Source organism: Micrasema longulum, unplaced genomic scaffold (genome assembly GCF_059751315.1).
Source record: "Micrasema longulum isolate JH-2025_06_02 unplaced genomic scaffold, ASM5975131v1 h1tg000561l, whole genome shotgun sequence".
NCBI lineage: Eukaryota > Metazoa > Arthropoda > Insecta > Trichoptera > Brachycentridae > Micrasema > Micrasema longulum.
In genome coordinates, this window is record NW_028277757.1 from 686,663 (window position 1) to 703,783 (window position 17,121).

The following is a 17,121-nucleotide window of genomic DNA, read 5'->3' on the forward strand; positions in this document are numbered from 1 at the left end:
ATTTTTTTTGCACCACAACAGGCCAGGAAGCCCAATTACAGTAATGAATTACATCACAGAACACCCAGGTTTGAGAAAATCACATTTAAGTTTTGTGTTTTCACCGGGAATCGAACTCGGAACCTTCCGTGTGTGAGTCGAGCGTCTTGACCACTACACCACGGAGGCTACGGTATTGTAAAGTAAACTTATTGGTTATCATTTCTGTTATCAGTATAATCAAAAAACATTGTTTTCCTGGTTCTTTATTTACGAAACATCCATATTTAAAATATGAAAACAGTTGATTAAAAAAATTAGGCAAAATCTCAGAGTAATAATACGCCAGTGCCCTCCTCATAGAGTTAAAACTTTGAATACAAATTTCATACCATTTTGTGAGTTGCTCCTGCAATGGGCTCATTTAATCAAAATAATTCAATTTTCATCTGCGATATGTGAAAAATTATGATAGAGGTGTGATACTGTAATTATACAGCGAAATTACAAAAAATGGGTACGCCTCATTTAGCGATATCGGCCAATGAAATGTCAGATGTCTTACCACGCCCATTCGCTCGTAGGTGCTCCCGCTGCCGCCCAGCGGTTTATCCTCTTCAGTAAGTGTCGGGAAGTCTCAAATATCCGGAGCTTTCGGTGCTAGAGTGCTGGGAAAGAAAATACACTCTGAATACGATTCTCGTCGATAAGATAAATATTTATTTGTGAACAAAAGTGCGCTGAAAAAATCTGTCATGAAATAGGTACATCGCGGAATTCTTTTTTCGAACGCGCTGAAACCAAAATAACGTAGCGTTCAACTTATCAGTAAAATATTTACGAACAAGTACCAACTTTTGTTGAATTACGTGTCACGTTTTTTTACATTAACAGTTAATTTGTGCAGTGATTTTTTATCTTTATGAGAATTATTATTATCTTATGAATATAAAATGTCGTCAGAACCACGATCAAGAAGGCTTTTGCGAACTCCGAAATGTGCCCGCTGTAGGAATCACGGGGTTATTTCTTGCCTGAAAGGACACAAGAGGGTATGCAGATGGAGGGATTGCTCCTGCGCGAGCTGCAGGCTGGTGGTGGAACGACAAAGAGTAATGGCTGCACAGGTGGGCAATAAATATTACTCTATCTAAACTTTTATCATTACAAAAAATTTAGAAATTTACAGCCATTGTAATACAAAACGCATAGGTGGAATTTGCAGTCCACGCCTACCTTGTGCCTTAGCAAAACTAAAAAATACAAAAGTACAGTAGGTATATAACGTAAAAAACTAGAAACCAATTTATAAAATCACATTTATTAAAATCAATTAATAAAATCATAACGCAATTTATAAAATCAAATAGTCACTTATGTTGGCTAGGTAAAATAATTTGTAATAACCTGTTAGTAATAATTTGTTGTAATAACTTTTATAACAATCATAGAGTTCAGTTAAGCTAGCCAATTTAAAAATAATATATTATAAACTTTTTTTCTTTATTTGTGCATGTTGTGTTCACATATAATTGATAAACAATATCTAAAATAACAATTTGTGATTATTATACCAATGTCAAATGTATTGTTTATTGTTTATAAACCCTAATAAATAAATAAAATAAAAATAAATAAATATTATTGTAAAACAAAAAAATAATTTGTATTTATTATTAAGTTAGGTACCTACTTATCACATAGATAATAAAATTTGTATCTTTTATTTAAAAATGGTACTATCATTTACCTTAAGAGTTACACTCAGTTATCATATTTTTTTCATTGATTAGATATAAATATTTTAAGTATATATTTTTTGAATTCGGATAAATGTAAAATTTACATTACTGTGTATAACTCGTTTCAATGTGTAGAAAAGTATACTGTGTACAGTAATATAAAAAAAAACACGAACAGATTGAGTAATTTTAATGCTAAAATATATAAAAATCCTAAAATATTTCAATCATTATACTGCTATTTTATGTAAAACATACCTTTTAAAAATAAAATACAATTACCTGCCTGCTTTTAATAAAGATAATCTGTAAATATAACACTGATTATATGTATGAACAAGGAAGTAAAAAAATCTCCTGGTATTTGCTTGTAATCAATCAATTTGAACATTTATTTATTTTTAATGAGAAATATTTGAATTCTTATTATTTACTACAATATTTAAATTTTCAGACCATTTCCTAAAATTCGTAAATAACGTGTGCTGTAAAAATGGAATTCGACTTGTAATAGAGGGGCATTTGAACCTCGGACCTTTAGCTCGTGAGTCCACAATCCTACCACGGGACCACAACCCGGTTTATATATCAAGTAAAACTACAATTATCCAGATCAATGAGTGGCAAATTTTGTCCGGATATGCATAAATCATTAAATTAAGGCAATTGTACCATTTAATTAAGGCAATTTTTTTAAAGACAAATTTAAGGCAAAATTTACTGTGAGATCATTTTCTTATTGCTTTTGAAATAATACACGGTAAATTGAAAACATTTAAAAAATCTACTTTAACATACCCAGCAAAGGCAGAAATTTAAAATTTAAATTATAACATCTCCTTTATTTTTTATTTCCTAATAACGTTCCGGATATTTAGCAATTCGGATAAACGGAGTTTAACTGTATATTATAAACCCTACGTAATACACATATATCCAAAATATGTACGGATATATAAATGTTTTTTATAATAAATAAATTATTTTGTAATTAAGACTTTATATTATACCCACTAAAAAATATAAAATACCGACCAATCGAACAAGTTTATAGATTATTATTCAATAATATAGATTCGAATTAATTTTATTAGTAAGATTAGATACAGCGAAAATTCGAACAGAAGCAAAATTAGAAATGCCAAACAAAAACTGTAAAAATAATAAATAAATCGTACTATAAAACCGTTATGATAAACCATAAAATTATAGAAAAAACAACCATAAAAACAAGACTTTTACTATTGATAAACCATAATTCAATCAGATGTATCTCTTCACAACGATAAACAACAAACTTAGTGATTTTAAACACATGATCACCAATAAAATAACTAAGTATATTACACATTTTTTTTTCATATTTAATTTTTTAAATTTTCATTTAATTTATTTCATAAGTTGCAATAAACTTGAGATATATTTACCATAGTTTTATTACATATAGATATAATATTTTGTTTTTTTATGCTGTTCCTCTTCAAGAAGAGACCAGCCCTTGTGCTTAGAGGGGGACTTTTACTAAGTTTAATACAAGTATCAATACAAGTATTATTAGTATTTTATATAATAAAACTATAAAACATTGTCAATTTATTTGTAGCTTCGTTTTTTGCATTGAAAATATTTACTAATCATAAATAAAACAAACACATTATTGTAAGACGTCTCTTTCCTTTATGTACACATATTTTTCTGTTTGTTTTACGAAATGAGTAACTCTTAAACATTAATATAAATATGTTTTAAGCTTAGAGTAATTACCTAATAGAGTCGCCCATACGGATAAAAACATATTGACCACGAACTTAGCTACAGATTACGTACATCAGTAGATTATGTAGCCTCAGATAGCTACAGATTACGTTATTTAGTAGATAATGTACTAAATACATGCAGTACATGTTTAGAGTAGCAGCCCTGATGCCACGGTCAGCCTTCTTCTGTTTGTTCGCGCCACTCTGTATTTTTAAGATGTCTGAACATAGGACTGTTTGTCTTCTTCAGGTGGCCCTCCGGAGGCAGCAGTGTTCCCAAGAGGGTCTGGCAGCCCTGTTGGCACAGAAGAGACACTACCAGAAACAGTTGCGCACTTTACAGCAAGCTAACTTGGCCAACGATATTATTAATGGTAAGCGCAAAAAAATAACTAAGGTCAACCAACACACAATCTTCTTCCGTATCCTTAACCGCACTTATAGTCCTTAAAATATAGCTTGATTTGAATGACAGCTGTCAAACTGATTTCATTAGTGATGGGAAATTACTGATCACTGATCAAATCGATTTTATTAGTTATTTCATGCAATCATGAAACTCTGCTTCCGAAAATTGATATAAAAAACGCAAAAACAAGCCTATTATAGTGTGTTTAACACAATTATTCACCAAAAAATGCGACATTTTTACTTTTTTCATGAACAACATCAAATGAATTTTTTTTTTTATTCGATCAATTTAAATTAATCAATTTGTCCCATCTCTAACGTTTTTGCAAAATGATGTAACCTTGTAAGAATGTCGTTAATAATTAGGTTTATTTTGGTTTTTTTTTTTGTGTTAAAGCTGATTTTATATATTAATGTTGATTTATGTTTCAAGCATTGTATTAAAAAAAATAATTAACACGCCAGATACAATTGATCGCGCTCAGCCACCGTACGGGCTGGGCGTGAAATATAGTTCCTCCCCAACCGTAGCTTATAATCTTATAATAAATCTGAAAATAAGTTGTTATATGTTAGAAAACAATGAGTTTATGTTTATAAATCATTAGTGTGTAGTAGTGTAGTCATGTTTCAACAAACAGTGGAAAAAAGAAGACTATTTATTTAATAGCATTGTTTTATACTTTATTCTTAACAAAATATGTGACAAATAGTGAACAATGGAAACTTACAAAAATAGTGCGTCTGTAACCTTAAAATCATAAAATTCCATATGAATCCTTTAAAACCGTTTAAGAATGCATCAGTTTTTGACGCGAAAGTACCTAAATTTTGCTATTTAGAACACTACACCCATAATTAAAAAATTACAACAGTGCTACTAAAAGTGAACTGACATTTATTGATAAATACATAATATTTCAAATATCTGCCTTCTAATAATATACAAAATTATAAATCAAACCGCTTATACACGCGTTTGTGTAATATTCATGTAAAGAAGTTAATTTGAACAGGAATGTTGCGTCTCATAAAACGAAATAATACGGACCAAAATGGACACCAAGTCGTTGGAACAATAGGCGTAATCCCCCAGTCTACACACGTGCGTTTCCAGAAATTCTCCAGCAGCCTAGTGGACCACATGGTGACAATATCTACCTACTGTCTACAAAAGATTCTCTTCGGACATCTATCTCCCTTTGTTAACCATGGAGTTGATACAGTGCTTTATTTATTTAGTTTTTTATTGCTTACTTCTTGGTATGAACACTTGACCAATTTACTACTATACTCTATTTTTTATAAATTTATGGATATTGTTTTAACTTTGCTGGAATTCCTCTCATCCATGCGCTTTGTAGCTGCACGATGATTGGTTATCTAGCTTTCATATTTCAACTTTAAAATACCTTAATTTTGTAAACGGGGTCTAGAATTCCAATCGTCTATGCGCTTAGTAGCAGCAAGGCGTGTTGTAATCTCACTCCTTTTTACTATTCATATTATTATTATTTTGTAATACACTAAATTTATTTGTCATTTTTTAAAATGTGTAAATGGGGGCTAAATTTCTAACTGTCTATGCGCTCTGTAGCTGCAAGACGTCCTGTAATCTAGCTCCTATCTATTATAATTTTTGATTGATCTTAATTGAAAACGAGGAACTAGAATCCCAACCGTCTATGCGCTCTGTAGCTGCAAGACGTACTGGGATATTTATTAATTGTACAGCGCCCTTGAGGTGATTTTCACAAAAATGGCGCTTTATAAATTATCCAACTATATATATATATAATTAATTTTTATGTGTCAATATAAATAACTCCTTTGACGTTACTACAAAGTTATGGCGTCAATTTTTCTGACAACTGTCATTCTACTCATGTTACATTTTAAGGACTATAATGGATCATGAATCACTTCAATTATTCATTATAACTACATCAATTTTAATGTATCTTGATGATCAGTCTTACAACGTACACGTCTAATCCTTAAAACATTAAAATATTGTATTAAAAAATCACATTTATATTTCATAACTGAAGAGTTATTTAGCTGACGTGCACTAATTAATAATAAAAATATTACTACCCTAATTCAACTGTGTCGCGTGGATTCGTTCAACCGCAATCGGCCGGCGTGGAATCGGCCTCACTCTTCCTATTATTGTTTAGTTGAGCTTGCTAAAGTAGGTAAGTTTCTCAACTGAATTTTAGTGTTTTCTAAAGTTAACAATGTTCGAAAATAATGATTGTAGCTTTCGAATATTAAAATAGTGGCAACGCGCCACTATTATCTGACCAACCGGCTGTTTCTTTGTTGTTTCATTTAACTTGGGTTTGAAAGAACTCTCCTTGATGAGATATGGACCCATTAAACTAGAATAAAGGACGCGAGATGATCGGAATTGTCTATAAATCAACGGGAGTAAGTTGCTGCGTTTCGTATTGTATGTAGCATGTATCGATTTCAGTAAACGACGCAAATGGTTTTATGGTTGTGTAAACAGCTCTATATAACTTGTGCAGAGTAAACAGAAGTCTAGAAGAACAATTTGTGTTTTATTGCTGACATTTCCATCCTAACAGTATTGTGCCAACATATTCAGGGCGGGTTCAAGAATATTTGAAATTTAACTAGAAATAATTAAAAAAATACTGTGTCTTTACGGATGTAGGTAGTAAGTAGCCTGCGCCGATGATATTTTGCAACATATATATTTTTACCTTTTTACACATTTTATCGTGACTTTTTCTCTTAATGGACAACGGAAGCAGTAATGACGTATAATTACATAGACACGTTGTGGTGGCATGTCAATTTTTAAATATTTATTTATTTGTTCTGGGTATTTTTTGTATCCTCATTTTTTTGGAAACCACCTCAAGGGGGCTGTACAATTAATATCCCAACACGTCCTGCAGCTACAGAGTGTATAGGCGGTTGGGATTCTAGATTCTAGTTCCCCGTTTCCAATTATGTCAAATGTTAACAATATATAGAAGCTACAGAGCGTACGGATGGTTAGAAATCTAGCCCCCATTCAGATTTTACAAAAAATGGCGTTTTTAAGAGTGTGTGACAAGAAGTTTTTTTAATATTTAAAAAAACATTTACAGATAGAATCGAGATTAAAACACGACTTGCAGAGCACATGGGCGGTAATTGCGTTAATTGTGATAATAAGGAAATATCACATACTACGAATACCGATAAAAATATATTAAATGGATTGAGAATAATTAATTGTATTTTCAAAATCAATATGGATATTGTGGGAAAATGTTTTTATACATAAATGTAAAAAAGAAATTCAATAAAAATACGTTCGTAGAAAAACGCGATGCGTTTGGCCTTAGTTGTTGTGACGTCAAGATTCGTGATATTGTTCCACACAAAATTCAATGGCAAGGAACAAATAAACATGAATCGTGACGTATTAGGGGCGTGGCCAATGGAATCACTTAATCTTCATCATAATCTTCAATCATCTTATAATCTTTTTTTTTTTTTTTGTCCGTATCCTATCCCTAGTCCACCCCTGACTTGCGCCGGCTGCAGCCACCTGTTCGCGGGAGCTGTAAGAGTCACGTGACCACCACCTCGCACCTCCCTTCCCAACCCCCTTCACTCCAAACCCTCGCAATTTGGAAGCTCAATAAAGTTCGCCCATTATTACATCAAAAGACTTAAAGATACATTAACAACTATTAAAACACTCGCGTCACTACAGGACCAATAATATATATAGAAAGATAGACAGAGACGCAGATTTCTTACAAAATCTACCATGGCATGATTTACAGTACCTAATGAATTGTGCACATACCCTGTTTTATATGAAGCACTAACTTTTTGGTTATTCATTATAATAGAATAAATAAAACAACTTTGTTTTTAAACACTTTTTTTTTCCACCGACCGGTTTCAAAGCAAACAAGCATCTTCGTCAAAGTTTATGTAACTTATTATCTATTTTTTTTCAATAAATTCTTCGTATTTATCAACTAAATAAATTTCACAATACTGCATTAAATTACTATAGGAAAGCGCCACGCCTCCCGTAGTTTTAAAACAAGCTTCCGATTTGCTGTTGGCCGTGGATGCCCAGAATGTCGACAACCTCACGCCTTGTAATGTAGGCATGTGAGGGACGTAGCCCAGCCGTATGGCCTCCACCTGATGACCATAATTGTCACTGGAATTGGCTGCGTTTGTTCTCTTATTTCTACGTTCCATAGTCAAACTACCGCACATGCAAAATTACTTTATATCATTTTATTATAATCGTGAGCAATTTGTATACATATTTATTGTGAATGCAGTAAGAACTTTAACCCTACGGGAAATTGGATACAAAAAACGTTTTCTTGTGCGTGGTAACAATTAGAGCATTAAATTGTACGGCAAAGTTTTGTGAAAACGTACGAAATTTAAAAAAATAATATTTTAATAAAAACGAGCTACTTTGAACGACGTCACTAGTTCATATGAATCAACCAATGATAAGAGAGTTGTGGAAGATTCCCGATTTACTTACCGTCAACGGGCCGATCGGCAGAATTGACCGAGAAGAAGGGGAAGAGAACTTGAGGCGTCATACGCGGAGTAATTTCAGAAATACAAAACTCAAAAAAAAATCATTAAGCTATACAATACATCAAAATAAATGTTTTGGCTTAGTTTAAAAAAACATGTAATAATAATAGAAACCTATGAAATTCCTCATTGGCAGAATTCCTTTTTAGTTATTGGTAAGGTATCCAAAATAAAATTATATTATTGGATTGAATTCTATTTTTTTTATATTGTCTATAATTTTATGGTTAAAGCCATTATTTTATACTACAGTTTCATTACATTTACTTCTTGATTTAATGACTATATCGATTGGGTAGTTTCATAGAATGATATGCTGCTAATTTATGTGTCCAGGGGTTAGTAATTTTTAATCCAATAATATTATTTTATTTTGAATACCTTACCAATAGTTTACACACCGCCTTTTTTATACATCATCTTGAAGGCATTAAGAAAATTTAGCATTCAAAATGAAATAATTAGCCATTTTGGTTATATAATAATTACTACACCATAGTCCATGTCCGTAGAACTCGTCAATCTGTACTCTTCGACATTGCTAACTCAATGACTAATTATATGAAAAATAGCACTCTTCGAAGAATACAGATTATCAATAATGACAGTTTTAATGACATCGACATATTTCACTGTAAATACCATATTTTTATTAGTTCTGTTAAAGACATTTTAAATTTATCTCCTGCTCAACTTTCAACTTTTAATTTAAACTTTTAATTTTATCTTTTAATTTTAACTTTCAATTTCAATTTTAACTTTTAATTTTAACTTCAAATTTAACTTTTAACTTTTAATTTTAATTTTAACTTTTAATTCCAACTCTTAATTTTATCTTATTCATATGTACATCTACTCTCTCTCTCTTCAATCCGTGCCTCATATCTGAGGATGGTGATTACGCCTGACTCCAGGAATGACTCGTCTGTGGACAGTCTCCCTCCATCTGGAACGGTCTTGTGCTCTTCTATAGGCATTTTTCAGTGATGATTCTGATAATTCAGTGACTGTGCCGCTCCATCTTGTCTGTTGACGTCCACGCGACCTTGTCACTTCGACACTTCCCAGGAGAATAATTTTCTCCAAACTATCAGAGTTCCCCCTGGAAATATGCCCACAGAACTGCGGGATTCTTTTCTCGCACATGGATGTTAGTCTTTCTCCTATGTCCAGTTCCTGGAGTACAGATGCATTCGTACGTCTGGCTGTCCACGGAATCCGCAGCATTCGCCGCCATCACCACATTTCGAAAGCTTCAATTTTTTTCTTTTCAGATTCCCTCAGTGTCCAACACTCCACACCGTACATGAACACTGAGAAATCTAAAGCCTTCACCAGTCTCTTTTTGGTGTTAATGGTTATACTGCGATTTTTCCAAATCTTCGACGGCCGACTCATAGCACTTTTGGCAATACCTGTACGTCGCCGTATTTCACCTTCGCTGATGAGAAAACCTAGATAAATGAAATTGTTGACTCTTTCTAAGTTGCATCTACTGCATGTAATTTATTATTTTTGGTTGTGAATTTTTACTAAGAAATATAGATGTTTATGGAAGCGGAGAGAGAGGGGAGGAAAGTAGAGTTGGAGCTATGCAATGTCTTCTCCCTTTTATCTACTTTTTATTTATTTTTTATTTGAATATATTTTTTAAATTTAATTATTGTTTCCCCTCTCCTCCTGCATTTATGTATAATTAATGTGAAATCTGTAAATCCATCTTACTTTTTTAAATTATTATTTTGTACCTTGTATTTATAAAATGGACTGTATAGCTTCCTTAATAAATAAATAGTTTAAAAACGTTGCTAGTTGCTACAGAGTTGCGTGTAAATAAATAGGCATATGACATTTTCCCCTCTCCTGTTGCCACCCGCCGCCGCCGGTTAAAGCATGTCCCATGGATCTCATTTACAAACCTAACACCCATTAATACAATATTTTTGTTTATTCACTGCCTTGTGGTGTCGAATATCCTATCAAAACACTACTAACGCCCAAATAACCATCCCTAAATTATCCAATAAGACCCCGGCTAAATTGTGCCACTGACAAAAAGAGAAGTTTTGTTACATTCGGCTGGATTTGTCCGGGAACAGATAATCGTGTTTTTTTACGAGTGTCTAAGTGACTGTATTGGATTTGAGAGTGATGTGTTAAGATTTGAGCTTTTATTTCTGTTGTTTTAGTAAAAGTGACTGAAGTAAGCTTTAAGCTTGTCTCTGGTAATAAAGCACAGCCGTTGGTTTCCCGCCTCGTCTCATAGATATATTTACATATATATTTTTTTAAGGACATCTTCCACTTGTTGCATTGCTTTTCTCATTCCTAATCTTCTTCTTCTTATCTTGTCTACTTTGCAATTTATGAAGTTTAAGCCACCGTATCAGTAGAAAGTAGACAGTAGACAGTAGGTACGCCAATATTTTTTTCGGGGGGTTAATGTTAGAAGGGCCTATTGAAAAAAACTTATTTGTGCAGAAGGGGATTATTTGTTTCTGTAGCGATTGTTGGTATAAAATTACCCATAGTTATTTCATAGATACCAAGTCAACAGTCAACATGTGGTAAGGAAATGCGGGCTGTAGTGAAAAAAAACTAATTTCATTTAAATTATTATGAAAATGAAACTTTGTTTTTAGTGTTACTCAATTTTTATTCTTTTACAAGAACACTACGACAGTTTTGGGAGAGAACTCCTCCCATCGACGGGTGATATAAAACTAATTAAGAAGTATAAAAATTGGAAAATTGTTTTCAGGCGTTGCCTAGTAGGTGAATTGGTTCAGCCGGATGAATCTCACCCACGTTATAAAGGTTTCAGCTCTTTTACTTCACAAAAGTCAACAAATGGAAGAGTTGAGGAAATGTGGATATTCAAACATGAGCAGAATGGTGAATGTTACACAGTGTGTAAAATGGCCACTTAAACCGACTGGTCATAAGCCCCGTTTAGGGAATATGGAAGCATAGATTTCAATATTCCCTTCTTAGGAATGTTTTACCTCTCTGTTGCAACAAATTTAAATACGAATAACTCCCTAGGAAGAAAATCCAGCCAGTCTGCAAGCATTTGGACATACTCAAAACATTGTTCAAATTAATTAGTTTATATTACGTTAATTACGGCAATTACGGTATATTACGGATTAGTTTGGTTTTTTTAATCACCCGTCGATGGGAGGAGTGCTCTCCCGAAACTGTAGTAGTGTTCTTGTAAAATAATAAAAATTGTGTAACACTAATGACAAAGTTTTATTTTTATAATAATTTATAAAGAAGTGTTACGAAGTGAATGCCGATGCAATTAACAATAAGAATTTATTTTAGTTTTGTAAAAGTTTGGAAATATTTGAAGAAAGGAAAGGAACACGGAATATGGACCTACCTTTGATACAATGAGAATGTTCTTCAATTATGGGTACTGGGTGATGAAATTTACTATGAATTATAAAACGATTTATTATAGCTTTAACAACGACGCGCGACGTATCCAAATTTTTTTATGCATTCTTTTTGTTGTCAAAATGTTGTTTTGTTTTGTTCCAAATCCAAATGCTCTAATTTTTAATATCTTATATCTTGATGTAAGGTAAGTACCATAAGGATGGGTCAAGGGAAGGATGGGAAAGAAAGGTACTTGGCCAGGAATAATATCGATAATTGCTGTTATTTACCAAACAACATGGGCATATCCTTCACTTCAAAAGTAACAAGATTGTTTGTATTATTATGTACGATCTTATGGACTCCATGCACGGAAAATCTCAATACCATTGATTGTGCCAACAAAGATATTTCTTAATATAAAACAACATGCCGAAAACCTTGTTTAAAATACACACGACAAACATTTTTTGACAAATTTCTTAACATGACTGACTGGCACTGAAAATTATTATTACAGTTATTTTAAAGTACTTTCTGATGCCTAACTCATTTTTACCGAAATTTGCACTTTGAGCAATAAGCTTCATTGATATATCAGTGTTGTTAACCCCCAGATTTATAAATATTTTATAATTTGTAACATAACTATGTAAAAAAATCCTATATATATATATAGGCACCGCGAATAAATTATATGCAAACTTAAAATCCAATAAAATAATAGTTATATGCAGTGTCGTAGCTAGAGTTATGAGTGCCCCTAGCAGGGTTTGAATTTTGCGCCCCCCCAGACTTATTTTCTAGGAAGAAAAAGAGAAAAGAAGGCTGTGGGTCTGCAGAGTGCGCTCCCTTGAGGGAGGCGGCCGCCGCCCCTGGCAGCCGTCCGCTTAGCCTGCTCCTGTTTTTTGACTCGATAGCTACTCTCAGATAAAACTCCTGAAAAGGGAAATCAAGTTGAGATTAGTCGGCTTCATAGTGTGTACGTTTGCCTGCTAATTTTACGTGTCGTGTGGTTTTTTACCATCGTATGAAATTGTTTATTAACTGTACATTGTCTTTTGTATGCTGGTGATGTCGTGCTTCTTGCTAACAACAAAGAGACACTGCAATTCTTGGTAACAAAAGTCTATGATGTATGCTAGGGAAGCAATTTGCTGATAAATGACGATAAATCGAATGTGATGGTTTTTGAAAGAAATGAAAATATGATTAAATGTGAAATCACTGTGAATGGGGTTATACTAAAACAGGTTGAGGAATTTGTGAATATGTGTGTGGGAAGTATGTTTACTAAGGATGGAATGACTGAGAAAGATATTGAAAGGAGGGTGAGTGCCGGGAACAGAGTGAACGGTGCTCTTTAATTAACCTTGACAAATAAGTGCTTATCGCAAGAATCAAAATTAGCAGTTCTGGTCCCAACTCTGATGTATGAGAGCGAAGTATGAACTTGGAAAAACAGGGATGAAAGTATGCTGAATGCTGTCGAAATGCCATCTCTTATGGGAATGTGTTGTAAAACAATGTACCTACGATAGATGCACAAATGTCGAGATCCGTACATTATGTAAGGCTGAGATAAGCACTATTGACAAAATCAAGAAAGGAGCTCTGTGTTGGTTTAGACATGTAGAGTGAATGGACAGCGATAGAACGGCTAAAAATACTAACAATGAGAATGTTGGTGGATGCAGAAAATATAGAAAGACCAAGAAAGACATGGTATATCCAAATCCAACTTTAAAATTATTATGTATGCCGTCGACATTGGACTATTCTATAAAAATCAAACAGGCGTATTAACAAACAATGACATAAACGAAGACCTTACTATGTTGACTAAATAGACAAACACAAACTTACTTACACTTAATGCAAAAAAAATCAATATTATCCATTTTTAATCTAGAAAAAAATGACACAAAGTAGATGCTTACATAAATAATGAACGGCTAACTGAAATTGAACATGTTAAATACTTAGGACTAACAATAGACAGACAATTGACATGGACAATTCAAATCAACAATTCAATTAGCAAAGTGGCGACTTTGTCGAGTCTATTTTTTTTAAATCAAAAATTTTGTTCCAATAAAGGAAAAAAAATGTATAAAGCCTATGTAAAAACTAAAATAGGTTATATGCAACTACTATGGGGAACAGGAAATCAAAATGACATAAACAGACCACAAAGACAGCAAAATAAAATATTAAAGTTAGTATATGACCTTCCCTATCTAACAGCAACTAAAGAACTTTTTGAACAAACTAAACAGTTAAATGTAACTGAACTCTTTAAACTAGAATCCTATAAATTTATTCATAAATTAGCCACTGATGTAATTGTAGACAAAGAATTAAAACTTGAAAAAAACTGTAGTAAACATGAACACAATACGAGAATATCAGAAAAATATCATATCCAATCTTTTAAAACGAGAAAAGGACAATCGAGACTAATAAACCATGGACTGAAATTATACAATAAACTACCAGACAAAACTAAACAAAAGACTCAGACAACCTTTACAAAAGATGTTAAAAATATTATTATTAACAGTAGAATGTGAATTTTAAAAGTGAAAATATTTTGTTAAATGTATGTAGCCCGTAAGGGTTTATCAGTGAAATTTAGATAAAAATTTATACATTTTTTAAAACTAATACTTAAAGATGGACATGTCAAAAGTCGGAATAATCGGCGCGCGTGCATAAGAAGATGTATGAGAGAAGAGGAAGCGAGATCTGTATGCAAATATGAAGCAAAGTGGCGTTCTATCCTCTCAGCCTACCCTAACGAAGAAACGGCTTGATGATTCGGTTTTTTTTTTTAATGCATGCCTATATATAAATAAACAACATGTGTATCTTTTACATATTTATTAGAAATGGAATTTCGCTGTGACTTTCTCAAAGTGGATTCCTACCTACCTAGACACTAATAAATCACCGCACACTTCAACGCGGCCATTAGTAAACTGTCGAAATATGTATGAAATATCATTAAATAAAATATGTATTTTGAATAGATTCCGGAATTTCAAGAACTCGAACAAAAAATGCGCCTTCTAGACAGCCTGGCTCCTGTCTCATTAAGGACCAAGGAGTCGTTTAAATATTGTAATTTTTGCCAACAAGTATTTACAGATTCGAGTTTCTTGACACATCTAATCCATTTCTCATCGGCTCATATTACAAAACGAGGAAGTATCACGTTACTTGTCCCCTTAGAGGATAAGCCTGTCCCTGCAACTGCGTATACTAAGAATAAAGTCAAATTGCAAAACGTTCAGCACATGGTCTGACAAGACTATATAATTCAAATTGGCTATATTATTTTGTAACGTATTTTTTTATCATTTACTGTAATATGTTTACCTGATTCCCCCTTAAATAAATAAAACCTATTTTTTTTTTTTAAATATTTTTTTTACTCAAAATTTGATGACCCACTCGAATCTCTCTATTTACATTTGTTTTCTTTGTAGGGTATCAACGTTGGGTGCCCCTAACTGGAGATCCAGAAATGAACGAGAGATTACGCAAGAGGAGGACTTTCGCTGACAGCGCCTTGGAGTCCGTCCCGGCACTTCCCATAGCCCCTCTGAGGGCACACACGGCCGCCCTCCTCCGAACCCGCCTATTGCAGGACTGCTCTTCGATGCCGCAACCCCCGACTTATATTCCCAGCCCCGCCCTACACCATAACCTCAACACTCTCGCAGTCAGCTCATTTGTTAGAGACTTCATAATCCGGACAGAGCATATGAGAATGCTCCCGTATGAAAATTCGTTTCCCCTTTTCAAATCGGAAAATTCCAAGATGGCGGACGACGCGATTGATACTTCTTATACTCAAGTCAAATCTTTTGGTTCGGATGATATTGCCGATATTAGAAACGATAGAAATCTCGCTTTAGAATCTAACAAATTGTCTCTCTGTGAGGTAAAAAGCGATGCAACTGTATCGCCTGAAGTCTGCCGAAATAGAATTTCGTTTTCCATCGAGTCTATAATAGGCTTTAAATAAAAATGAAACCTGACATCTAAATGTATAATATCTTCATTAATTTAATTATTTTACATTAAGTACATAGTGTTCAATAATTCAACACTGCAATTGGGCCTCTCGGCCTATTGTCATGCAAAAAATAGTAGTAAATGTTTAATTTTTTTTTAAACAACCTTGCTAAACTGATATAATTATTATAATTAAGGACCTAGGTACGTAGGTTTTACATAACGCTGTAGGAGGTGCCCAAAAAGATTGGTTAAAGTTTTAAATTTCCCTTTTTCAGCACCATCGTATTGTCATGTTTTTATGTAAAAAATATTTGTTTTTATTATTTATGTACATACAAGAATATATCCGACTATCTACATTACAAATTAAACATCACCGAGTTACCTACTCTAAATTTATTAAATAGATACTCGTGTTTGAAATATAGATGTTTAGGTATTAATATTACGTTAATAAAATTATACCTTAAAGTTGTTTCCTACTTTTTTAAACCCATACCTTTCTAGTGAATTGTGTTTTTTACTATACTCAGTACTCATTTTTTTGCCTACTTTCATTAATCCAACCGAGTTGTGGTTCTGTAGCTAGTGTCGCGGACTCGCGGATCAAAGGTCCTAGGTTCGGACCCCACTCTGCCATAACTCGATTCCCATTTTCTAGTAGGGAGTTATTTACAACTCATTAAAAATGCCCCCAAAATGAAAATATTTGAGTTCATTATGGGCGTCCATCATAAGAGCGCAGATATTTAATTTTATATAAAAAAATAAAAAAGTGCTAAGAAATTATTGATAATTATTATTCAATCGCTTTTTATAATTAATTCAATAATATTTTGTGGTATTTTACGTTATACATATGGCACACTTTATAAATATTTTTTTTATTAACTATTTTTTTAATACTTTTTTTTTTTTGGACCACAACAGGCCAGGAGGCCCAATTACAGCGGTGAATTACATCACAGAACACCCAGGGTTAAGAAAAATCACATTTTAAATTTTTTGTGTTCTCACCGGGAATCGAACCCGGAACCTTCCGTGCGTGAGTCAAGTATCTTGACCACTACACCACGATGGCTGCATGCAAAAATTCGCCCTTGAATGTTAACTGTTCAATAACTTTAGTTTTCTAAATTGTATCACCTTAAAAAATTTATAAACATTTTAAATATGAGTTGTTAAGGGCCTTTTCAAAAAAATCCACATTTTTA

At 33.0% G+C, this 17,121-nt stretch overlaps 1 protein-coding gene across 1 annotated transcript; it reads left to right on the forward strand.

The window, feature by feature from the left end:
* The first annotated feature begins 566 nt into the window (after nt 1–566).
* Nucleotides 567–16,381, forward strand: dmrt11E (doublesex-Mab related 11E). The gene is made up of 3 exons (XM_088228113.1): nt 567–1,106; nt 3,729–3,852; nt 15,373–16,381. The coding sequence occupies exons 1-3, from the start codon at nt 933–935 to the stop codon at nt 15,912–15,914; spliced, it is 840 nt and encodes a 279-aa protein (XP_088084239.1). The 5' UTR covers nt 567–932; the 3' UTR covers nt 15,915–16,381.
* The last annotated feature ends 740 nt before the right edge of the window (nt 16,382–17,121 follow it).